The sequence below is a fragment of the Purpureocillium takamizusanense genome, chromosome 5 (genome assembly GCF_022605165.1).
Source record: "Purpureocillium takamizusanense chromosome 5, complete sequence".
Taxonomy (NCBI): domain Eukaryota; kingdom Fungi; phylum Ascomycota; class Sordariomycetes; order Hypocreales; family Ophiocordycipitaceae; genus Purpureocillium; species Purpureocillium takamizusanense.
In genome coordinates, this window is record NC_063072.1 from 477,997 (window position 1) to 501,248 (window position 23,252).

Below are 23,252 nucleotides of genomic sequence, written 5' to 3' on the forward strand. Positions count from 1 at the left end.
AATATGCAGCCACTCAGTATTATTATGCCAACGACCACAGGGCCAAAAGGAAAAGCAACAAAAGGGTGGACAAAAAAGAAGTGTGACAAGGCCAAAAAAGAAAGACAGCCTTGTAACTCTCCCGCCGGGAATTGAACCCGGGTCTCAAGCGTGACAAGCTTGCATACTGACCACTATACTACGGAAGATGGAGAAATGACCTTTTTGAGGTCATCGTAGTGAGTCGTGGCGACGGCTGCTGATGGGAAAATTCCCGAGCTGAATCCACTTATCAAGCGTGCCCATCATCGTTTGGCGTTTTGGTCTGGACTGGTGGAGTTTTTTTTTTGCGCCCTGAGCCTGCGCCGGGCAGGGGTTTGACAAAGTCTGGACCGGCGGCGGCTCCACACGCTGTGTGCAAATATGTTTATGCACCACAGCGTATTATTGTACTGTATTGTGAGCAGCTGGTTCGGTTGTTTTTCAAGAGTCTCTCAAGCACATCATATTGCTGCACTTGGGTGGTGTGACAATCGATATCTCCGCGTCTTGCAGTTGACAGTTTTCGCGACCGTTTTGGAATTGCCCGTTTGGGAAACCGGCTCGGGCGGGCCGCGACCCCACCCACTCACCGCTGCCCGTCGTCCGCTCCTTCAAAGTCCAGCCTCCGTCCTCCGACACGGCGCACGTGACCACGGAAATTCGTGCTCCATCCTGCTGCAGCAGCGACACTCTCCATTCTCGCGCATCGACAAAAAAATCCCAGAGCGAAACAAGCTTCACCTCTCCTCGACTCGACACGACACGTCCACCGCCCTCCTTCTCACCCTCGCCATGGCGGCGCTCCCACCCTGCCGCGCGGGCCTCGCGCGCAGCCGCCTCGCCCTGCGCAGTCTGCACGCGTCCCCCCTCCGCACCGGCTACGCGACCACCGAATCGACGACATCCTTCTCCCCCTCATCCTCCTCATCCTTCTCCTCATCAGCGTCTTCCTCGACATCAACAACAATCCCCGAGTCCTTTCAAGCATCATCAGGCACGAATGCGGCGGCACCGCCGCGGTGGAGCCAGACGCCCGCGGGCATGAAGGCGCCGGTGCAGATGGACTTTGCGCGGTCGCCACGCAACAAGGTGTGGACCGTCAACAGCAACCCCGAGCGGCTCGACGACATGTACGAGCGGCTGCTGGGCCCCGGCGGCAGCAAGATGCTCCCAGAGGAGCTCAAGTGGCTGGCGGTGACGCACAAGAGTTTTGATCAAGGGCGACGAGGGTTCAACGACCGCCTTGCGCTGATGGGTGCGTCCCACTCTCCCCTCTTCCTCTCCCTCCATCAGACACCTTCTGTCTTTCTCCTATTCGCCATTTCAATGGACCGTTGACTGACCGTCTTCCCCGCGCAGGCCGCCTCACCATCATCATGGAAGCCACCAAGGACATCATCAGCCGTCCTCCCCATACCGCCGCCGCCGCCGCCGCCGCGGCGGACCCGCACGGCCGGGAGCCATTCACACACGAGGCGCTCGCGGGCGTGGACAACCTCTCCGCGACGACGCCGCGCGACGCCGTCGGCAAGGAGCGGCTGCACGCGCTGGCGTCGAGCGTGGGGATGCTCGACGTGGTGCGGTGGAAGCCCCGTCTGCCGCGGCGGCTCGAGGCCTCGGGCGTGGAGACGGTGCTCAGCAGCGCCGTCATGGCCGTCGTGGGCGCCGTGACGCTGCAGCACGGCGCAAAGGTGGCGTCGCGGGTGGTGCGCGAGCGGATACTCGCGCGCCTGCCGCCCCAGGAGGCCAGGTAAAAAGGTAGCTGGTGCACGAGGGGGCGTGTAATTCTATATGTATCATCAGAGGCGGACGGCAGGTATGTGGACGGGATGCATGTGGATGGGTGGATGGGCCGCCAGAGACGGTGTGTGTATAAAAGCTGGAAGCCATGACTAGACAGAACTCGGGCACATCAAAATACAGACATTTATACATGCAAGCGCACTGGGGTGGCGTCAGTACGCCATGGCGAGATGAGGGTGATGTCAACCACCTGATGTCGATGTGGGCGCTCTCAGCTCCATGCAGATGTATGCCCTCTCAACGCCATGCAATATAAATACATCCAAGCCCACCAAAGACGTGTCAGCAAGCCTTGACCAGAACAGGTGCTGCTAGGTAGTGTAACGCAGACATTACTTCCCAGCTCGACTATGGACCACGCACCAGCTAGTAGGCCAGAAGGAGACAAAGGGCTAGGATATATCAAAGCAGACATGACAGGACATCCAAGCTCATCAGCGCATGCTCATCGTGCCACCACCACTCCATACATCGCATAGGAACCAAATCCACCATTATCATTACGTACCCCCTGCCTGCCTCCGAGTCTTCATCCTCAACCTCATCCACCGCCCATCATCCCAGCAGCGGCTCCCTCTCCCCCCTCCCCCGCCGCTGTCCCTCGTCTTCCCTCTCCTCATCCTCGTCCTCCACCAGCTCACCCTCACCCTCATCATCACCACCCAGCAGCCCCCTCAGCGCCTCCCGCAGCAGCCTCTCGCGGACGACCCACCCCGCGCACACCCCCGCGCCCGGCCCCAGCACCGCGCCCACCAGCAGCATCGTCGCCGGCGCCCGCCAGCCCACCTCGGCGAACACCCAGTACAGCACCGTCAGGGCCAGGAACTGCGCGTCCACCTCGAGGAACTTGACGGCCGAGCGCGTCATCTCGCGCCGGTCGTCGCGCCCCGCCGCCAGGTTGGCCGCCAGCAGCGCGTGCGCCGCGACCGACGCCAGCGCGGGGAGGCCGTACAGCGCCGCGAGGGGCTTGTTGGTGCCGCCGCCGCTTGCTCTCCCCTGCTGCTGCTGCCGGCGGTGCCTGCTCTGGCCGTCGGCGTCGTTGTCGTCGTTGTTGTTGTTGTTGTTGTGGCTGCTGCTGCTGCGGCCGCCGACATACTCAATGTGCACGCGCGCTGGCGTTGAGCGGCGGAACCTGCCCACGGCCCAGCGCACGAGCTGCCGCAGCAGCGACACGTACACGGGAAAGGGCAGCCACGCGGCGACGGAACCCGGGGAGCGCAGCGTGAGCATCAGCACCGAGGGGAGGTAGAAGCCGAGCGCGACGGCGAGCGGTATGGCGACGATTTCCGCGTCGGCGACGCTGCGGTCCGTGTCGAGCGCCTTTTCGTCCCGTCGCCCCTCTTCGTCCTGCTGCTGCTGCCGCTGCTGCTGCTGCTGCGCCGTCACGCCCATGGGATCGTCCTCGCCGTCGGAGCGCGAGCCGCCCGCAAACCACGACCGCGCGCGGTGCAGAAACGCCGGCACGATGACCACCTGCCAGACGAGCGCCCCGCCGACGAGGTTGAACAGCAGCCACCACGGCGTCGGCCTCGCAATGACGTGCTTGCCGACGCGTTGCTTCCTGCCGCCGCGCCGGTTTTTGCCGTTGCTGTTGTTGTTGTTGCACGCGCGGGCCGACTCGGCGGTCGCGACGCTCATGAGGGCGCCCACGCCGGCGAGCAGCTCCGCGACGGCGGCGCGGGAGCGGGCGGCGTCGAGGGCCTCGGCGAAGAAGCTGACGAGGAAGCAGGCCGGGGTGGCGACCCATGAGGGGACGAGGCGGGCGTCGGTGAGGAGGGGCAGGCGCTCGCGGGCGTGGCACTGGGACCAGAGCAGGGCGGCGTTGACGTCGGAGTGGGCGAAGAGGGTGGCGCAGGCGAGGACGGCGAGGAGCACCAGGGGGAGGAGCAGGTGCGGGAAGAGGGGGAGGGTCTGCACGGGGGGGCGGAGGAGCGTGGCAAGCGAGGGGAGCTTCATGGCGGGTGTTGATGATGGGGAAGGATGACGATGGTGGTGGTGATGATGGCGATGATGGCGATGACGATGGTCCAAAGAACCCAGCCGTAGGGGATGGGGCGTTGGCGTTGCTAGTATTCGAGCGCTAGCGGCCTAAAATTGTAGCCCCTCAGATTGTATAAAGTAAGTTGCGCGGGCGTTGCGTCGCAGCTCAACGCGATGAGTGAGGTTATCGTCAACAAGTGAACGATGAGCCGTATTCGAGTCAAAAAATCAACAAACCTCCCGCACAAGCGGACGGAGCGCGCACGCACGCAGTCTGCATTCAAGCCCTCGTCTCGCAGCGTCAAGTCAAAAGTTCGAGTTCGCAGACGCAGACGTCGACCAGGAGAAGAGACGGGGAAAAGAGGTGCGGAAGGGGGAAGAAAAACAAGTGAATCATCGACCGCCTCGGACGACCGAACGTGAGGCGACATGGAGGCCGGTTTTCCATCCAGGGGTCTGTCCCCGTCGTCCAGGGGTCCTGCCTGGTACAACCCACTGTACGTACCTCTATACCCCGTACACTGGAGGCATGAACGGGAGGGACCCTTCCAGTGGGTGAAGTGGAGTGAAGTGGAGCTGGAGTGGATGGAGGCTACCCGACCCGTCCACCGCCTGTTGAGCACACTGAAGCAGTGCCCAGTGGATTCCAGCCGCTCTGCTAGGCTGCCGCTGTGCTGCCTGGGCTGGCTTCCAACTACAGCATACGGGGGGCACATGCCGCCCGCCACCAGCGCACCTACATGCCCCCCCCCCCCCCGGTTCCCTTTCCAACGTATCCCCATTCACAGTCTACGTGGTGTATGGTTCCCGTCGTGTCTGTCATCCCATCCCATCGCTGAGACCCTGAACCTTCACCTCCCTTCACACTCCCTCGTCCCGTACCGCCGACGCCTGACGAGAGCTCTTGCTCCCTCCCACTCCAAGTCCTCTCGCCATGCACCACCCCATTAGCATGTCGAGTTCCCAGGCTCGTTCCCTCCCGGGCGGGCTCCCGTCCGTCCACACATCAGGTACTAAGTTACTACGCTACCTAGCCCAGGCCAAAGGAGGAGAAGAACCCGCCGTGTCATCCACTGTCATGGACCATGGCGGCGGCGGCGGCGGCGGCGGCGGTAGTGGTGGTGGTGGTGGTGTAGAAGTGGTGCAAAGTGTCCACGCGACCAGCAAACCCCGTTGACACGGCGAGGCCTCGTGAGCACCATCACCACCACCACCACCACCACCGGCGGCGGCGCCGTCAGATCCAGAGACGGCTCCTCCCATCCACACGCACGCACACACAGCCTTCTTCGCACACCCACGAGACACTCATCACGCGGGCAGTTCACTCCTCCAAGACCCATCATAGCATCCCCCCCCCCTTTCTTGCGCCGCCGCACTAACATGTGTGCACGCGTGCGTGCTCGGGTGACGCCGCCGCTGCCGCTGCTAGAGCTGATGCTGCATTTTACCTAGGACGATCCGGCATAGCACGGCACGGAACGGTGCCGGGTCCGGTGGGGCCGTTCTCCCGGAACGGAACGGACGCCCGCCCGCCCGCCCGCCCGCCCGACTTACACATCCGCAACGACGACGCGCCGCGCCTCTGCGCCAGCATCCCACCAAACACAAGCACACCTATCCATGGACCTCAAAATACATTCACACGCTACCCATATGCTATGCTTGGCGACTGTCGTCCGTCGCCGTGGTGTCATGCCGCCAGGTCCCTTGTCCATGCTCGTCCACTTCAATCAGCTCATGCTCGTCCGTCCAGATCCCTCCCGTCCCCATCTCGCGCCGTATAAATACACCCAAGTAACGTCGGGCCCCCAAATTCGGGCACACCCACTTTCGGGCACACCTCTATACTTAAAGCAATACCTTAGTAATATTAATAATATATTTAATATAATTACTAAGCTAAATATAAAATACTTTTATAGCTATAGTAATATAGTTCTCTTATATTTTATAATAACTATATAATATTATATTATATTTAATAAAATAGAAATTCTTTTTATAAAATATCTTAAGTATTTAAATATAAAAGATTTATTTTTTTAATAAATCTAAATAAATTATATTATATATTCTTTTATTTATATTACTTTATTTATTAATATAGCTTTAAGGATATAAGTAAAATTTTCTTATATATATAATATAAAATTAATAAAGAATTTTAAAAGATATATATTAAATTTAGTTAAGGATTCCTATAGATATCTTTAAGAAACCTTAACTAAATCTATAAACTTATTATTAATTATAGAAAATAGATATAAAGTTAACCTCTTTAAATATATAAGACTTAAGCTTTTAATATTAAATTAAAAAAATTATTTTATATTTTAATAAGCTATATATAATATAATATTAATATTAAATTTTCTCTTAAGAAAAATTAAAAAAATAAATTCTTTTTTTATTTTATACCTTAAATATAAAAGATAAAAGTATTAAAAAATAAGGTTTATATATATATTTAAATCTATATATTATAAAAATAAAAATATATTATTATAAATTATATTTTCTATATTTTCTATATATAGTAATTTTTATATATATAATAAAAAATCTATAAAAAATTATATATAATAGAAATTATAAAGTAAACTTTAAAATAGAAATATAGAATATTATTACGATTTAATTATATTATATATTAATTTATAAATAGCTTACTTAATTTATTATTAATATTATTATTTAAATTTTAAAAATAACTTTAAAAATCTATAATAAATTTAAAAATAAAGATATAAAATATAATTTATAACTACTATATATTCTATATAATAAGATATTATATATTAAAAAAGTAGCGTATTACCTATTTTATTTAATTAATAATGGAATTATTTATATATTCTTATAGGGTGCCCGAAAGTAGGTGTGCCCGAATTTAGGGGCCCGACGTTAAATGCCATGCTCCAAGCTCCGCATAAATGCCTCTTCAGATGCAACGCCAGCAACCACATGTAACAAGCAACGCCCCGCCTACATCGACAGTCATCTTCCCACCTCTACTTTCTCTTCCGCGCAAATGTCCCGCTCCCCGAGCTGCCCCCGGTCCCGCCGCCGTCCAGTCTCCCTCCCGGCGGCCCCGTTCCCCCGTCGCGTCGGCGATTCACTTGGGGAATATGGTAGCCCCTCTCGCGCTCGAGCCTGTGCCTCTCCCAAAAGTCGCTCGCCTCCTTCTGCAGCGCCGCCCTCCTTCGGGCCCCGGCTCCGCTCCGTCTACCCCGGCGCCCGTCTTTCCCCGTGTCGCCGCCATCGCCGTCATCGCCGTTGCGACCGCTTCTCGCCAACACTTTCTCACGCACCTCGTGACCCCAGTCGAGCACGAGGGCCAGCACGGGCATGCACAAGACGACGTACACCCATCGCTGCCCCCGGCCGTACGCCCTTCCTATCCAGCGGAAAACCGTCCGCGCGTTCGTGCTAAAGGCCACGACCAGGCTCCCCACCACGAGCACGAAACTCGCCGGCAGTGCAATCGACCCAATCGTCTTGAGGCTCAAGTTGTTCCCGCCGCCCCACTCCTGCGTGTTCATGCCAAAGAGCCCAGTGAAGAAGGTCAGGGGCAGGAAGATGACGGTAAATGTCGTAAAGATCATGACGCTGCGGCTCTGCGCACTCGCCAGGTCCGCATGCAGCCGGCTGAGGCGCACCTCGTCCACCTGCGCCTGTCGCTGCACCATCTGCAGCAACTTGTCGTAGTCGTCTCGCGTCGCCCGCACCCGCGCGATCATCTCATCGGCCTGTTGCGCGTACTCGCGCAGCCGCTTGAGCGCCTCAGACAGGAACACGCGCCCGTTGGCCGTGTGCTCCCGCAGCTCCGGTCGCGCGTACGTGGCGTGCATCGTCGCCACAACTTTGCTCTGCCGTTCGAACAGATGCACCAGCGTCAAAAGCTCGTCCTCGATGTCCCGCAGCTCCAGAAGCGCCGACGTGTTGTCCCGGTTCTCCTGCTCCGCGCGTTCGCCCTCTTCCTTGTGCCGCGCCCGGATCGACCGCGCCTTGTTCTCCACGGGCTCATAGTCGAACGCCTTGTCGCGAAAGCCCACCGTCCGGAACTCTTTGAGCGACTGGGTGAGCCGCTCCGTCTATACTTGTCAGCATAACGCCGCGATGTTTGTTTTGAGAGTCAAGCTTACCAAGACGCTGATGGCCTCCTCAAAGATGCGAAAGACTTCCAGGTCGGGGTGTGATGACCGGTCCAGCAACACGCTCACCGCGTGGAGCGCCGCCAGCGCCGCCAGATCCAGCGCGTTCTCGCACTGCCTCGTCAGATCCACATTGACCTCATTGAAGATGCTGTCCCGCAGGTCCGCCTGCTGATAAAGGGGGCCCTCGATCGGGTCGCTCTCTCGCCTGGGGAAGAAGGACACGACCGTATCTTGAGACGTAAGCACACATCACCCAGGGAGCGGTCAAAGAACGTACGGGAGTGAATGACCCAGAGCCATAGCTGGTCCACCATCAGGACATTGCCATTCAGCAGCGAATCCTCCTCCGGCGTGTCGTCGGCTTGTGCTCTACCCGTCAGCCTCTCCCGCCAACCTGACGCGCCACTCGACTGTCCCGCATCTTTCTCCGAGGCGCCGCCGCTGCCCGCCGTCGACCACTGCGCGTACACGCCGCCCCTGCCGTCCTGCTGCTCCGGTCCGCACGGCCGCTCCTTGGTCAGCTTGTAAAGCATCTGGTCGTCGTCCCGCGACCGCGTGTCTCGCAGGCTCGGATATCCGTACTGGTCCAGTGTGCGACGGCAGTTGATCGGCGGGTCATGCCCGAGATACTCCCACACGACCTGGAGCTCGAGCGAGTCCGACTTGGCAACCAGCTCCGGGACCGGACGCGACCGGCCATGGCCCAGCCTCCTAAGAATCACCTCTCGTCGACGGATGAGCCGCTTGTACGAGTCAAAATGCAGGTACGGCAGGAAAAGGCATGTGTAGAGCGAGTCCTGGACCATGGCGGGCGAAAGCGCCGGGCTGCCTAGGGACTGACGAGGTGACACTGTCAGGTTGTTAGTTCCCCATGTCAACACGGGGGAGTGCGGGACCACATACATGTCCTCGGCGCCGTAAAGTAGCACCCGGGTTTCGCAAAGTAGGCATAATGCTGCGCGTGTCGCCCGCGCGTATGCCGCGTCGCCCAAAAGTCGTGGCTGTACAGCGACGAGAAGTCCCTCTTGTACGACACCTCGAGCGTTTGCAACACATCCTTGACCCAGGTAGGGTTGTTGAACGGCACATGGACCCAAACAAACCTCCGGGCCTTGACATCAGGCCGAACAAACGCCACTGGCACTTCGTCCACCACCACCGTCTCCTTAATGCGCCCTCGTGCCCCTTGGACCGCCTTGCGGATCGCCATCACCGCTTCCGGTAGCTGCGGCGAGGCCTCGAGATCGTCCTCTTCGTCGTCATATTCACCGTCAATACTGCCGCCCACGACCGCATCGACCGTGCTGCGGCTCCGCTGCGAAAACGGAGGAAAGTCTTTGTACTCGATGCGCGAGCGGTCGCTCCCCAGGCTGAAGCTGCGGCTGACGGAGCGTCCCACGCGGGGACGCATCGGCGGCGACAGCCTATCCACGGCAAGATCCTGTTCAAAGTCTGCGCGTATCAGTGCCGAAGGGCGGCCCATGAGTGGTGTTGAGTGCCTGGTAGGAGGCGACATGGCCCTCGAGGGCGGCGTGGTGACGACACTGCTTCCCCCGCCGGCGCCTCTGGTGGCCGCCGCCGGTGCACTGGACCGGGATTCCGTCCTGCCCGGCTGCCGCGATGGAGGAGGCAGCACGTCGATGGGACGGATGATGGGCGAGCCCGGCGTGACTGTCTGTCGCGCCGCTGCCGTGCGGTCCTGAATACCGAGCGCGTTCTTGATGGTCAGGGGCTCGGGGGCCACAAAGGGCATCTCGGCCTGCTCTTGCTGACGCTCGATAAGAGACGTGCGACCCCTTGAACGCAGAAAGCGGCTCTCTTCCGGGGCGCCGTCCACTTCGTTGAGGCGCTCGCTCAGACACGCCTCGGGACCCTTGGAGAGGAACTCCTTCAGGGGCAGCCTGGTCGACCACGCGCGTACCACGTTGACGGCGGCGTCACCTCCGAGCTGCGGCGGCAGCGGCGGGTCGTCGAAAAAGCCGTGGACCTCGACGTTGACCTTTTGCTCGAGACTGAGGGTCCAGCGCCCCGCATCGACATCCTTGGACACGGCATCGGCGCGGCTAATGCAGGCGGCGAGCTGACGCAGGAAGAGACGCAGAGTGTGAACGTTGTGGCGGCCAAACGAGGCCATGTTGGCGTGGTCGCTCTGCAGGGGAAAGATGTTTTCCTGGCGCATGCCGAGGATGGCCGACTTGATAGAGGTGAGGGGCGCGGTGAAGTAGACGTCGCCGTCCTTGTCCTTGTTGAGGGTGCTGTTGCCTCCCGACAGACGCGAGTCTATGGTCTCATAGAATGTCCAGACCTGGACGTCGCTGGACACGGACTTGAAGTCCTCATCAACGTGCAGCAGCAGGCTATTTCCGACGCGCAGGTCATCCGTGATGCTCGCGGGCAGCGGCGCAGAGAGCTGCAGCAGAGCCTGGATGCTGGTGGCGAGACTCGGCATGGCAAAATAGCTCGATCCCTGGTGGGGAGTTCCTGGGTCTATCAGCACACGGGCTTTCACACGACGAGTTTGAGGACGTGAGATATCGTCGCTTACCGAAGAAAGCCACGCCGTAGCACTCGCGCACAATAGCCTCGTACCGCGCGTCCCTGGTGGCCTTGCACAGGGCCATCTTGACCACCAGCCCGCCCAGACTATGTCCCACAAAGACCAAGGGTCGCTGCGCCTGTCCGCGCCCGTCTCCGTTGTCTAGATCCTCGCGCGATCTCAGGGTCGCCAGCTCCCGCAGCAGCGCGTCGGCCAAGGTGCCGAGCGTGGAGCCCTCGGCGTCGACGGGCGGGTGCTCGTACAAGAGAACGCGCGCGCGGTTCGCCTCCCGCCGGATACCCTGCCGAACCCAAGACGGGCCGCGGTCGTCCTGCGACTGGCCCGTTCCGGAGCCCGACCCGGTCCCCGACTCGGCTTTTGCCCCGGTGGTGGTGTCGCGCATGGACGGGGCGCCAAAGTAGCGTCCGAGCAGGCCGTCTCGGGTCCAGCTGCGCAGCGGGTGGCCGCCGGGACATGGCACGGTGACCACGTCGACGGTGGTTTCGTCAAAGGTAAGGTCGCCATCCGGGTCGATGGTGAAGCGCAGCGGTGGCGGCTGTTTCTCGTTGTTGTTGTCGCTGCTGGTTGGATTCACGGGCACATCATGACCCGCCTTCAGGTCTGTCTCTCCTGTGCCAGAGCTAGGATTTGAAGGAGGCGAATTCGGTGGCTGTAGGGGTACTGGCGATGTCCCGGCGCTCATAGGCGGCGGGCTTTGCGGGCTCCCTGGATGGACGTGCAACGAGTCCGTGTCGTGCGCTGGTTGCGCGGCCGCCGCCTCATCGCGAGCGGCCACCATTTCGTCCGTCGCCACGCCCCGCGAGTTTCGCCTCTTGCTTTCTTTCTATTCTCTCCTCCTCTTGCACTCTGTCCTATGTCGAGCCAATCCGTCCTCTGCGTGGGTGTTTGCCTTCCGGCTTACACGTCACGTCGTCTCTCAGTGCAGGGTAGTAGTGCGATGCGTCCACAGGGAGGAACAGCGACGGACGATACACACCTCCGTGGGTGCGACGATGGCTGGCTGCTGTTCGAGAGTTATGCGAGCCCGCCCAACGACGGAAGGGCAGCAGCACACGGATTAATAAAGAAAAATAAAGACAACAAGAGCGAAATCACATTTCAAAAAGAAAGGTGTGAATGAATGCTGCTCGGGAAGAAAATCGGTAACGATTTACGCCAGGCTCTCTCTCTTCTCTCCTTCCGTCATCGCTCCTTCCCATCTGTCTGCCTGCCTAGCTGCGCTCGTGCAAGTCACCTGCTGCTCTTGCCCTCCCCAGTCACGACTCACCACCCCGTGCCCTACCAATGGCGAGGCCATCCAACCCCAACTCCTCCAACTCTCTTCATCTCGCAGTCTGCCAGTCTTCGGTCTCCATTCCTCCAACCCCCAGTGCGTGCCTTAGCCCGCACCTACGAGTTTCCATTGAACTGCAAGCCCTGCGCCGCCTCATCAGGCCCAGTGCCTAGGTAACTATCTCACATTAGTAGTGCCGGTTTACCTCGCTGGAATTTAGCGAAACCGCAACTGCAACCGCCTGCCTCGCCCCTCCGAGATCGTCGCCGGTCAGCACGTCCCATTCTCCCCCGTTTCTCGCGCGTCACGTCACGCCGCCCTCCCCCCGCGCCCGCCTCATACCGTTACAGCGGACGACTTGTTAGCGACTCTATCCTCTTCTCCGGACCATACGCGTGATTGCCTCGTGATTCCCACGGGCCTCCTCGTTTTCCACCTCACTTTCTCCCCTTCCCTCTCTCCCGCCGTCGGCTCCTCCTACGTACGTAGCCGTGTCATGCCTCCCTTCTCCATAGTCACCCACTACACTGCGTGCCTAGGTATTGATAAATCGCCGACTGCGACGTCCGCGGGTGGGCGGGGGGCTGCTGAATGACGTTACTTACTATACCTTACCTACATTACATATCCAGCTACTGTCTCCCCCTGGATCACAAGGCTGGATGAATGTGCGTAGTACGCAGGCACGTAGGTAGTAGACAGACTTGGCACGTAACTCGCGTGTCGCGCGCTGCAGCTCGCTCGCTCGCTCGCTCGGTACTTTGGTACGTACGAGTCGCTGCCGGGGCGGAGTGAAGATGAAAAACCCGACAAGGCTCATGTGAGACGACGTCGCTGCGCCCACGACGCCACGCGTGATCACGGCGCCGGGCACATGGGCACATGGCCTTCCGCCCGCCCGCCTCCTCCTCCGCCGGTGCGCTCGCTGCCGCCCTCGTTTTCCATCGCATCCCGTCGTTCCCTTGCATTTTCAATCTCGACACTTTCATACGGCGCAGCACGCGGTGCTGTCATCGATCATGTTTCGTGGGCTGGGGGATAATGGCTCTGCTTATCTACACGTACATGGGTTTCCCACCTCCAAGCCATGGACCCCGATGCCGACCCCAAGAAACGTGACAGCTCGTACCCCCGGACGTGTTCCCTCCGTGCTAATGCGTGCCGTGCCGTGCCATACCATGCCACACCATGCTATGTCAGTCCCAAAAAAAGCCCCCAGTCCACCATGCTGGCGTCTTCGCCCCCAGGTTTTCTTTTCCTTTTTTTTTTCATCTCCGTCCCAAGGGACGTCCCGTAGGATTAAGTAGTAGTTTCTCTCCCCACCCCGAGAGCAGCCTTCCAGATGAAAAGGCAACGTCATGGCCCAACGCCTCGGCCACCGTCTCGCCACTGAAAATACCCACAACAACCAAGAGGTTGTCGCCGTCGATTCCTCGCCTGCACCATCAAGAGTGCCCATAACGCCAGACTGGACCAAGCACCTCCGCCGCTGGCATCTCAGTCCTCGTCCGAAACGAGCTCGTACGACCTGTGCGTCGTACAGAAAATCACCGCGTCCCCGTACTGCCTGTTCTCCACGGCGCACTCCCTCCCCGGACGCACCACGAACAGGCCCCCCGGGCCCACGTGCGCCGTAGTCGTCCCGATGCGCACCCTGACCTTGCCCTGCGAGACCATGCACGACCGGAGCTGCGCCGCCTCGGCCGCCCACCGCGCCCTGGTCCCCGGCTTGACCACCTGGATGTTTACGCCCACATCCATGGCCACGGTGACGGGCTGCGCGCTGGACAGGAAGGGCATCGAGTAGATGATGTCTGTGTGTGTGCGCGCGCGTGCGTTGGCCAACGTTAGTTGGCCCAGGGAACTAGAAACAGCAGAGTAGGGGGTTGTGGGGGAGATAGGGGTTAATAGGGGCATACGTACTTTCGTTGCTCTCCTCGTCCACCACCCTGCCCGGCGCAAACTCCCAGTCCTCCATATCGAGCGACTGCTGCTCCGAGTCTTTGAGCTCGGGAGACGCAGCCGTCTTGGCCACCTTGGTCCGCGGTGGCTCGGACAGCGCCGCCTCGGCCGCCGACAGGCGTCGTTTGCGCCCCTGCCCGTTTGCGCTTGTACTTGCGGCCCCCTCCCACTGAAGCTGGCGCTGGTGCCGGCGCTGCGGCTCGAGCTGCGTCGACAGGCGTCGTTTGCGCCCCTGTTCCCACTGAAGCTGGCGCTGGTGCCGGTGCTGCGTCTCGAGCTCCGCCGACTCGGCCGACGATCCACAGTCCGCCTCCAGGTTCCAGTCGCAGGCGTTCCTCTGCCGGTGCAAGTTGGCGTAGTAGTGGCACCCGGCGCACGTCTCCGTCTTGCTGAACACAACTCTGGTCTCGGGCGGCATGTTCGCGGGGAGCTTGATGCAAAGGTCAGACAGCCGCCGCGTAGTCGTCTTCTTGCGCGTGCAGGCGCGCCGCCCCTCGACGGCCGAGCCCACAATGTACGCCATGGCGGACGCGTAGAACGGCGCCGCCAGCATCGTGCCCTGGTGGTGCTCGATCCACGAGAGGGGTAGCTCGCGCCGGAGTACGCACATGTTGAGGAATCGAATGTCCGCCCGGTTCGGCATCAGGCTGTCCTTGTGCAGCAGACTGGTGAGATACTCGCTGGGCTTTTGTCGAGGCGGCGAGGGATTCTTTGCAATGGCCAGCGTGCCGTAGTGTTCTGCGCTCCCTGTTCTAGGCGCCGTCGGCTGAGACGGCAGGGATCCCAGCGGTCCCAAGCCCGGCGTCGAGGCAGCCGGGGATGAGTCGGACCCAAACGACTCTTGCGAGCGCAGTCCGTGTGCCGACGAGAAGCGAAACGTAGACGAGCCGGGCAGGGCCCGTATCGGGGTCCGATCGATCCTCGAAACCTGTGTCAGCGCCCAAGGTGGCTGAGACGGCTCGACTGGGGGCGGTGCATCCGGCGGCAGGGGGTTCTGGGACACGACGATGCCCGAGTAGAATCCGGACTGGCTCTTGTCCCTCGAGGGTCCTAGAACCGTCAAGGTCCCGTCACAGTTGTCGTTGAAGGTGACCCTTTTGTGCACGTTGCCAAAGTGCGCGCCCAGGGCCGTCATGTTTTTGAGGAGCCGCCGGCAGTCTCGGACCGGGCAGACGAATCGAGGAGCCTGGTCCTGGAGCCGATAGTTTGTTGGTATAATGGCGCCTCGGGCCGCATCCTTTCTGCCATCGGGGCCTGCCTCTTGTCAGTACCTACCCACCCAGGAGCGATCCCCGGCGGGCCATTGGCGTGACGTACCTTCAAACAGGTTGTAAGGGCGGCCGTCGACGGCCGCCAGAATCTCCGGTGCCGAACCGGGTCTCGGCCGGGGGGCTTTGTTAAAGTCAGCAGGGATCTCATCCAGCTCCACCAGGCCGTCGTCGTCGTCGTCTTCGTCGTCCTGGTCGCTGCCTGTCTTACCGGCCTCCCACTCGGAGCCCTCGTCGTCGCCGGCGCCGTTAGTCGCCGGCCAGGACGCTTCTTGGCTGGCGCTCGGCTGGGCCGTCTCCGCATCTTTACGTATCCGATCCAGGAGCTCGGCCGCCGAGGGGAAGTGCATGCTGTGGCCGCTCGACGACGGGCGCGAGGTGACCGCGGAGTCTCTGTCGCTGCCGGCGCTGCTCGGGGGCATATCCTGCACCGAGTGGAGCTGCGTGGACACGGCGTCTTCCGTAAGGCGCAATGCTTGGGCTCGCAGGGCGGTGTCGGTAGCATCGGCGACATGGCTGTCAGGTGCTGTTGTTACTGACTTGAGGCTCGCAACGACGGGTCGCAGCGGAGCTAGAGGCCGAGGCTTCGAAGGACCTTGCCCTGTAGCGAGGGCAGGCTTAGCCTGGACTGAGCTCATAGGCGTCGTCGTCGTCGTTGTCGGCAGCACGCTTCTCGTGTAGCTCGGTAGCGGCACCGGCGTCTGCGACGAAGGCAAAGGCTTCGCCGGCGGCACATGAACCTCCTCACGGACTATCCCTCGTCAGCCCAAGCCCTCAAGAAATCAAGTCTCAGAGGAGAAGACGCCCAAGAATGCTTACCGATCTCATCCTCGGCATCTTGATCCGAGTCGTCACCGTCATCGTCGTCATCGTCGTCGTCGTCGCTCTCGCTGCTCTCGCTGCTCTCCAGATCTATCCCAGCGACCTTATTGTCCACAGCAGCGGCGGTGCCCAGCGCCTGAGCGCCCTTCCACTTGTCGTTGAGCGCGCGGATGCGGTGATGCGCCGCGAGCGATGGCGGGGGCGGGGGCGGGGGCGTGTGCCGAAGCGACGGCGGCGACGATTGCGGCTGCGTCTGCAGTTGCGGCTGCGGCTGGAGTTTCTGTAGGGGAGTCGCCAGCAACGACGCCGTCGTCGTCGCTGTCGTCGTCGCTGTCGTCGTCGACGCGGGCGACGCGGGCGTCACCCCCACACCACCACCGGGAGCGCCGGCGGGGATCTTGGGAGGCATCACCTCGCTAGTGTTTCTCGCCACGGACGCGCGCTCGCCCGCGGCCAGCGGCGCGATGGGAGACCCTGAGCCCCGCGCCGAGGCCATCGCCGCTGAAGCCGCGCCACGCCCTCCACCCACGTTGAGTGGCCAGGCCAGGCCCGCGATAGCTCAAGGCGCCCGAGGCGGAAGGGCGTTCGGTAAAGGAAACAGGGCCAATGAGGTCGCACGGGGAGGCCGTTATATATACGCGGTCGTCAAGTCGAACACCTTCGTCTCGCGCGAGAGCTTTTCTTCGAGCAGCAGTAGCACGGGTGCTAAATCGGTGGTACGATGAGGCTCGAGTAAACACCACGATGGGGGTCGCCTAGCCAGCACCTGCCGCGGACCGGGGGGACGAGTTGGATCTCCTAGGCGGGGATGGCCATTCGCTGCCGTTCTGTGCGTGAGAGACGTCGAGGTGCCGGTGTGGGAGCACGCTGCGGCGCTATGCATGCGTGTAGAGGCGGCGCCGGCGCCGTGACGGGCTTTTAGCGGCGAGGTGAAGTGAGGTTAGGTGAGGTCTGAGATGGATAGGCAAGGTAGGTATGAAGTGGTTAGTGCTAGAGGTGTCGAGTGAGACGCGCCGAAGCGCGCGCGCGGCTGGTAATTTTTGGGGGAGTGGGACGTAGTTAGCACGTTGCCGGGACCCGACAGCCTGGAGAGGCAAGCTCCACTTTTATTAGAGCAGTTGGAGCCGTGGAGCACTAATGAGGCAGCTCTTTCTCTCTCGTAGCAGGCCCCTATGACATATAGACACTTGGAGGGCAGTGCAGTATCGTGTAAACTGGAAGAGAGTGCAAGGCTGCAGGCCTTGCTACACCAAGCCTTGAGGAACGAGGTGCTTTTCTATGCTTAAGGTCAGCCCCGGCTCCAGCCTTTGGCAGCTGGCTTTTGGCAGCTGGCTTTTGGCAGCTGGCTTTATTACTAGCTAGCTGTTAGTAGCTGTAGCTGGCTTCAGATCTAACCTTTGGCAGCCGGCCTTGGCTCTGGCCTTTAGCAGCTAGCACCAACGACTATGACCTTGGCCTTCGTCGAGTTGAAGGAAGCAGCCACTCAGAGGCCGTATTTGTGTAACACCAATACAAGATTTGCGTAACCCCAAAATCAGCCCGCCAGAACAGAAAGACCTTTCGGAAACCTTACGTTCCGCAAAGAGCATCGCACAAGCATTCCTGCTTCTGTGTACAGTATATACTGTACTAAGTTAGGTTGGTGGGCTCCGGGGATGCAATAGGTAGGAGACGGCCCCCACCCGCACAGCGACGGGAGTTGTCGTCCCGCAGAGAATCCGTGCCGGAGAAGACAGTCCGCACGATAACTACCTCACGCCAGCCAGCTCAGGCACGAGGGCATGGGCAGGCGTACACTCCATGGCTCACATGCTCAAAATGCCATGCAATAATGCCTACATCCCGTCTTATCATACATGCCTGCAGCACCAACAACCGCAACCGCCGCGACATCGCCCAGACCGCTCAGCTGGTAGGTAGCCAAGCGAGGTGCTCGCTCTCCCGCTTAATGCTCCACTGGACTGGCCCTCACTTCTTCTTGGTCGCCTTCTTGGCTGCCTTCTTGGCCGCCTTCTTGCTCATCGCCTTGGGCGCCTTGACGACGTCGCCGTCACCCGCCTCGGCCCGCCGCGCCGCCGCCTTGCGCTGGCCCTCAAGCTCGCGCTCGCGCCTCCACCGCCTGTGCCGGAAAAACTGCTTGCGCGTCCGGAACCGCGTCGTCCGCAGGCCCGTCGTCTGCACAAGCCGCCCGATCCGCCAGTTGTCCTCGCGGTAGCTGTAGTCGGCGCGCAGCCGCAGCAGCCGCTCCGGTTCGCCCTGTTGACGCGCCTTGCCCCTGCCCTTGCTCTTAACCCCAACGGCGGCGGCAGCATCCGCCGCATCGCTGCTCTTCTCGCCCACACGACGAACCTCGTAGGGGATCCCCGACGGCGACAGCGCGGGCCGCTCTTCGACCGCGCGGATCGCGTGCGCCGTCATGCCCAGCCTGCGCCGGCGCTCCGCGTGCGCCGGGTACGGCAGCGTGTCGGCCTTGTCGAAGACGACGCCAATATACTTGCGGTCCGGGTGCCGCGCCGGATCGCGGTAGTACTTGACGTAGCCCGTCGCCATGGCGTGGATCGTGTGGTCGCGGCCCATGATGCAATTCTCGCCGGGCCACCAGTGCGTGCCGCGCTGCTTGTAGATGATGTTTCCAGGGATGACGAACTGGTCTGCGTGCGCGGAGGGAAGAGAATACAAGTCAGCCATACTGTGTCATCGAGGCGTTCTTTGTGTGCTCAATTGGCCCCGTGGACAGCCGCAATTGGGAGGTGGGCTTCGAGCATCACGTCCAACTGAGCCCCGGTCGCGGAGAATTATCGACACCAAAGAAAAGAGAGCAACGTACCGCCCGTCCGCTTCGCGCCCAGCTTGTTGGGAATCCCCCTCTTGCTCTTCTTCTTGTACGCTCCCTGCGCCTTGACCGAGGCGTTCCTCCGTCCCTGGGCCAGCACGCCGCCCATCAGCTGCGCGCCGGCCACCGCCACCGCGAGGCCGCCCAGCCCGAGGCGCGAGGCCGACGACGCCGCGGATGCCGCAGCCGTCAGCAGCGGCCGCTGCATCGTGAGGAACCGCATCGCCGCGACGGTTCGGTTTCGTCGCTGCTGCTGCTGCTCGCTCGTGTCGTGGAAAGTTGTGCGTCGATGCCGTCGGTCGTGCTGGTCCAAACCTGCGTCTTCTGCTGAGGTCCGGGTTGGTTCAATTTTGCGCTGAGTCAGCCGCGAGATGGGCGCTTTCCTGCACCGCACCCCTGTTCGGGATGGCCACATGGCATTATCGATAAGCCACCTACCAGCGTCCGCCCGCGGGCGACTAACAGGTACTTCGTAACTTACGTGTAAGGTAAAGATGCCAGCATGCCCCGACATCATCATCACCACCACCACCCATCGCAGCGACGACATTCACCACCTTCCCGCTCCCCACCACACGACCTGTCGCCACGCGCCTCACAACGAGCCCCCCTACTCGGAGCTGCTACAGCTGTCGCAATTCGCACACGCTCACAAGCCCACGCTTGCTACCTTCCTACCATCCATCCCGCCAGACAGACAGACAGACAGACAGACAAGCCCGCCAGCACCATGCGCCTCCTCCTCTACATCCCCATCTTCCTCTCCCTCCTATCCTCCGCCGCCGCGCAATTCGGCTTCTTCGACCAAATGTTCGGCGGCGGCGGCGGCGGCTCTCAGCACGATGACGACGACGACCACCCGCACCACCAGCACCAGAAGCGCCAGGCCAACAACCCGAGCGACGCCTCGATCTACCGCGCGCACTACGATCAGTGTACGTTTTCTTGCGTTGCCATCCTCTCCCCTTCCTTTCCTCCCTTTACCCTCTTCCCTCCCCTTCATCCCCTTGCCATCTTCTCATCGCCATCTTCATCACCAACCACCCACTCGCCCCGTACCTCGTTGAATTATCGTTTGTTTCTTGCTCCCCCCCCCCCTTCACTCCCTCTCCCACTAACATCCACGCGCGCCCGCGCCCACAAAACAGCCTCCTGCGACAAGTACCTCTGCCCCGACACCCTCGCCTGCGTCCACTTCCCGCACCACTGCCCCTGCGCCTGGGACTCCCACCAGGACAAGGTCGAGCTCGCCGACGGCCTCCGCGTCTGCGTCTCCAAAGGCGGCTTCCGCCCCGGCGAGGCCGCGCGCAAGATTGAGCTCGCCCGCAAGGGTCTCTTATAAGTAAATCATCTCATCTGATTTTGTTTTCACGGGCATCGGCGTGGCGTGGCGTGGCATGGCATGGCATGGTTTCATTCTTCCTTGACAAGGAAAAGAAAGGGGAGGGGGAGGAGGAGGAGACGGCGTATTGGTATATAACGGGAGGTCCTCTATGTATACTACGAATATCGGCGCAACAAACAACAAACACGATGGGCCGCACACCACAAAAGGCGGTAGCGAGCAATCCCACCAGGTCGTCGTCGACAGACTCAAGTTTCTTGTGCAAACAATGCTCCTCGTGGTTGAAGCTCGCTCTACCACACTCTCTCTCTCTGCAATCGTCTTTCCCCTCCCCTTCTTCTTCCTCCTTCACATCGCAATTTCTGCCACAAAAAAAGCAATCGTCAACTCCACAGCTCGATAGTGATAATCTCAGGTAGTGCTGCGTGCGTGTCCCGAGGGCGGGCCCGCAGACGCAGACGCAGACGCAAAACGCCAGACCAAAAGACATGTGTCCCCCCATCGTATCAAAGCCAAGCAGCCGTGTTCGTCGTGCGACCATGGGGGATGTATACTCCCCACGCATCGCCCAAGCCGGCGCCGTCTCCGGAACCACGTCCAGGCACGACCGACCGGCTACGCGGACCCATTGGGCAGGGGCGGCACGTCGTCATTGTCCTCGTCCTCGTCGATGGCCTCCGGGTGGGCCAGCAGCTCCGCCACATTCTTCATTTCGTAGTGCTTCTTGCGGGCGGCCTCGAAGCGTCTGTGCTTCTCGCGCTCCTCGGGCGAAAGGCCCACCACCTCCTCTTCGGCGCTGGGGGCGACGCTTCGCGGCTCGACGTGCACGCTCTTCTCGCTCGAGTTGCGCCGATGCGGGTGTGGGTGCGGGTGCGGGTGCGGGTGCGAGCCTTGGCCGCCTTCCTCGCCAGTCGGCGGCGACGCCGGAGCTCGGCTTTCTGGGACCTCCTCTTCCGGTTCGCCCAGAGAAAGGCCCGGAATGTCGTCCTCAGCACGCGCGCGTGGAGCCTTGCGGCCAGCACCACCAGCCGCCAGGTCAGAATGGCCAGTCCCCGACGGCCCCGCGGCATGCGACGCCGTCGCCGCGGCTTCTCCCCCGTCCTCGTCGTCGGACGGGTCCTCTGCAGGATCGTAATGTTTCGCATAGGGCGTCTTGGGCTCGGTGATCTTCATGGTCGAGGTGCGCTCCTGCTCCGTCAGGTAGAGGTTCGCCTCGTCCCACTTGAGGCGCTGAGACGACTCGGCCAGCCCGTCGGCGCTGTTGCTCGCGGCAGACTGGCGGCGCGAGCCAGGCGGGCGACCGGCGGAGGAGGAGGACCGGCGGCCGGCGTTGATTTGCGTGTTGGCGAGGGTGATTTCCCGGCCCGACATGGAGCGCTCCCGCGTCTGGGGCGGGGCGGCGGCCGGAGGGGGTGACGTGTGGGTATGCGAGGGGTTCTTGAGGATGCCTGGAACAGGTCCGAATGTCAGCGCTCGTTTACCTCGCCGCTGTCGCACGACGACGAGGCCGGGACAACTTACCCTTGGGGCGTTTCGCATCGTGGCCCTGGGGAGGCGAGTGGGCAGGGGAATCGTCGACTGCAGACGCCATGATGGAAGCGTCTTTTTGGGGTACAAGAGGGAAATGTGAAGGGTGTGGTATAGAGAGTCCGACTATCGAGTCCCGTAGCAAGACAAAGAGAACGGGTCGCACTGAGCCCGCAGGGTGTCAGGCCGGTTGGGCTGCAGCAGGGCTAAGCGAGGGCCGGTGATGGCGAACAGATGGGCGGCGTGGTGGTCAGGCGCTGCTGCAGGAACGAGGTGGGCTGGTGGGGAGGCAGCAGGGTCCAGCACGCGCGAGCGTCGTCGTCGTCGCTGTACCGATCACAGGACCCCAACAGGGCAAGGCGGCGCAGTATGTGTTGTGTGCTGCGTCGTCGAGGGGCGTCGTCGTTGTCGGCGGCGGCGGCGGCGGGCGAGCGCGGCTCGAGGGTGGTGGAGGGGAAGCAGGTACCCGTGATGATGGGACGATGCGGTCGGCGGGGTCACGAGCGATGGAATGGTGGCGGAGTGGTCCTGCTCTGCGCGCGTGGATCGGTCCGTCGTCGCTGTGTTTGTGCTGAGCTTGCCGGTGCTGCTCCAACGGCACGGAACAGGAACGATTGCTCGCAAGGGAGATAAAAAAAAACGGTCGGGGGAAGGGCTAAAAGTCCAAGTAACGGGACTGGGCTGACCTGGCGGAAGCTGGGGTTGAAGTGAGGTGAGCAGAGGTGAGGTGAGGTGGATGGATCGGAACGGAGTGGAGTGGATTTGATGTCAGTCTGCCCCCGCCCTTTGTGCCGAAGCAGCAGCAGCAGCAGCAGCAGCAGGGACGGCAGCGGACCTGGCTGGTGCAACCGATGACGCACAGGAGACGCGGGAGTAACAAAGGGTGCCCGCAGGCGGGAAAAGCAACAACGCCAAAAGCGCCTACGACTGCTACCTAACATGTCGGGTACTGTAACAACAGCAGCAGCAGTAACGACACTGTTTGGGGGGTGGGGGGGGTACTGGGCATGACGTTTCATGACGGCGAGAGTGGCAGACGCTTTCCAAAGGCAGATACCAATACCAGACAGCCCATTCCCCCAAGCAATACGTGGAAAACAAGCTGATGGTAGACTCAAGTTGCAGCAACCGCTCACGCCTATCAACTTTTTAACATTAGTATCTTGGTACTCTTATTATTGAGCTACTTTCGTAGCTACCTTAGTATGTTAGTACTAAGTAAGCCGGGTGGCTGGGTACTAGTTACCATCATGTCTCATCACGATCCCTCGTGCGCAAACGATCCAACGTCCAGCGCTCACGTCCCCGGCGCCACGCCCGCCTCACGTGCCGTGCCGCCATCCGCCATCCGCCATCCACGGGCTTAGGGTACCTACCTACGTGATCAGTTCTTTAACACCGGCTTGATTATGGTACCTAGGTACCTAGTAATCAGCAACATGACCCCCAGGCTTGATCAGGGTCCCTCCTCGGTAATTCACAGCATACAGTAATAGGGTAGGTAGATAGACAAGGCAACGCATCAGAGAATCGAATTATAGCAATACGTATCTCACTGATAGCATGGGAAACATCTAGCATCTAGTGCTACTGTAAGGCAAGGAAACTGCCTGTCAATAAGTGTTGCGTTATAAATCGAGAACTTACCAACCTACCTAGGTGCCTTGCTTATTCTGCATCCATCATGCGCCATGCACATGC

The 23,252-nt window shown here is 60.2% G+C and overlaps 7 protein-coding genes and 1 non-coding gene across 8 annotated transcripts; 2 read left to right on the top strand and 6 right to left on the bottom strand.

Annotated features, from left to right (window-relative positions):
* Nucleotides 1–116: 116 nt before the first annotated feature.
* JDV02_005737 lies at nt 117–188 on the bottom strand. Its single transcript has one exon. It is a non-coding gene; the product is annotated as a tRNA-Asp (tRNA).
* A 540-nt stretch (nt 189–728) lies between these two features.
* On the top strand, nt 729–1,906 carry JDV02_005738 (uncharacterized protein). Its single transcript, XM_047987054.1, has 2 exons — nt 729–1,276; nt 1,381–1,906. Exons 1-2 carry the CDS (start codon nt 814–816, stop codon nt 1,773–1,775), a joined length of 858 nt encoding a protein of 285 aa, XP_047843038.1. The 5' UTR covers nt 729–813; the 3' UTR covers nt 1,776–1,906.
* A 154-nt stretch (nt 1,907–2,060) lies between these two features.
* Nucleotides 2,061–4,205, bottom strand: JDV02_005739 (uncharacterized protein). The gene has a single exon (XM_047987055.1). The coding sequence runs from the start codon at nt 3,778–3,780 to the stop codon at nt 2,380–2,382; it is 1,401 nt and encodes a 466-aa protein (XP_047843039.1). The 5' UTR covers nt 3,781–4,205; the 3' UTR covers nt 2,061–2,379.
* Nucleotides 4,206–6,916: 2,711 nt separating this feature from the next.
* JDV02_005740 (uncharacterized protein) lies at nt 6,917–11,471 on the bottom strand. Its single transcript, XM_047987056.1, has 4 exons — nt 10,510–11,471; nt 8,868–10,445; nt 7,953–8,814; nt 6,917–7,901 (listed from the first exon to the last, which is right to left on the bottom strand). The coding sequence occupies exons 1-3, from the start codon at nt 11,297–11,299 to the stop codon at nt 8,084–8,086; spliced, it is 3,099 nt and encodes a 1,032-aa protein (XP_047843040.1). The 5' UTR covers nt 11,300–11,471; the 3' UTR covers nt 6,917–7,901; nt 7,953–8,083.
* A 1,820-nt stretch (nt 11,472–13,291) lies between these two features.
* On the bottom strand, nt 13,292–16,837 carry JDV02_005741 (uncharacterized protein; the record flags this gene model as incomplete). The annotated part of the gene is made up of 4 exons (XM_047987057.1): nt 15,844–16,837; nt 15,074–15,775; nt 13,718–15,010; nt 13,292–13,608 (listed from the first exon to the last, which is right to left on the bottom strand). Exons 1-4 carry the CDS (start codon nt 16,340–16,342, stop codon nt 13,292–13,294), a joined length of 2,811 nt encoding a protein of 936 aa, XP_047843041.1. The 5' UTR covers nt 16,343–16,837.
* Nucleotides 16,838–17,451: 614 nt separating this feature from the next.
* Nucleotides 17,452–19,008, bottom strand: MRPL2 (Isocitrate dehydrogenase (NAD(+))). The gene is made up of 2 exons (XM_047987058.1): nt 18,674–19,008; nt 17,452–18,497 (listed from the first exon to the last, which is right to left on the bottom strand). The coding sequence occupies exons 1-2, from the start codon at nt 18,900–18,902 to the stop codon at nt 17,815–17,817; spliced, it is 912 nt and encodes a 303-aa protein (XP_047843042.1). The 5' UTR covers nt 18,903–19,008; the 3' UTR covers nt 17,452–17,814.
* A 182-nt stretch (nt 19,009–19,190) lies between these two features.
* Nucleotides 19,191–20,376, top strand: LCL2 (Long chronological lifespan protein 2). The gene is made up of 2 exons (XM_047987059.1): nt 19,191–19,614; nt 19,828–20,376. Exons 1-2 carry the CDS (start codon nt 19,410–19,412, stop codon nt 20,019–20,021), a joined length of 399 nt encoding a protein of 132 aa, XP_047843043.1. The 5' UTR covers nt 19,191–19,409; the 3' UTR covers nt 20,022–20,376.
* JDV02_005744 (uncharacterized protein) lies at nt 20,134–22,290 on the bottom strand. Its single transcript, XM_047987060.1, has 2 exons — nt 21,546–22,290; nt 20,134–21,472 (listed from the first exon to the last, which is right to left on the bottom strand). Exons 1-2 carry the CDS (start codon nt 21,613–21,615, stop codon nt 20,640–20,642), a joined length of 903 nt encoding a protein of 300 aa, XP_047843044.1. The 5' UTR covers nt 21,616–22,290; the 3' UTR covers nt 20,134–20,639.
* Between the last annotated feature and the right edge of the window lie 962 nt (nt 22,291–23,252).

Excerpts from the sequence above, each read along its gene's own strand:
- JDV02_005738 (XM_047987054.1), top strand. The coding sequence starts at position 814 with ATGGCGGCGCTCCCACCCTGCCGCGCGGGCCTCGCGCGCAGCCGCCTC. Across the intron at positions 1,277-1,380 it reads CGACCGCCTTGCGCTGATGG|GCCGCCTCACCATCATCATG; the intron begins GTGCGTCCCACT and ends TTCCCCGCGCAG.
- JDV02_005739 (XM_047987055.1), bottom strand. The coding sequence starts at position 3,780 with ATGAAGCTCCCCTCGCTTGCCACGCTCCTCCGCCCCCCCGTGCAGACC.
- JDV02_005740 (XM_047987056.1), bottom strand. The coding sequence starts at position 11,299 with ATGGTGGCCGCTCGCGATGAGGCGGCGGCCGCGCAACCAGCGCACGAC. Across the intron at positions 10,446-10,509 it reads CTACGGCGTGGCTTTCTTCG|GAACTCCCCACCAGGGATCG; the intron begins GTAAGCGACGAT and ends TGATAGACCCAG. Across the intron at positions 8,815-8,867 it reads CTTTACGGCGCCGAGGACAT|TGTCACCTCGTCAGTCCCTA; the intron begins GTATGTGGTCCC and ends ACAACCTGACAG.
- MRPL2 (XM_047987058.1), bottom strand. The coding sequence starts at position 18,902 with ATGCGGTTCCTCACGATGCAGCGGCCGCTGCTGACGGCTGCGGCATCC. Across the intron at positions 18,498-18,673 it reads GGGCGCGAAGCGGACGGGCG|ACCAGTTCGTCATCCCTGGA; the intron begins GTACGTTGCTCT and ends CCGCGCACGCAG.
- LCL2 (XM_047987059.1), top strand. The coding sequence starts at position 19,410 with ATGCGCCTCCTCCTCTACATCCCCATCTTCCTCTCCCTCCTATCCTCC. Across the intron at positions 19,615-19,827 it reads CCGCGCGCACTACGATCAGT|CCTCCTGCGACAAGTACCTC; the intron begins GTACGTTTTCTT and ends CCCACAAAACAG.
- JDV02_005744 (XM_047987060.1), bottom strand. The coding sequence starts at position 21,615 with ATGGCGTCTGCAGTCGACGATTCCCCTGCCCACTCGCCTCCCCAGGGC. Across the intron at positions 21,473-21,545 it reads CGATGCGAAACGCCCCAAGG|GCATCCTCAAGAACCCCTCG; the intron begins GTAAGTTGTCCC and ends GACCTGTTCCAG.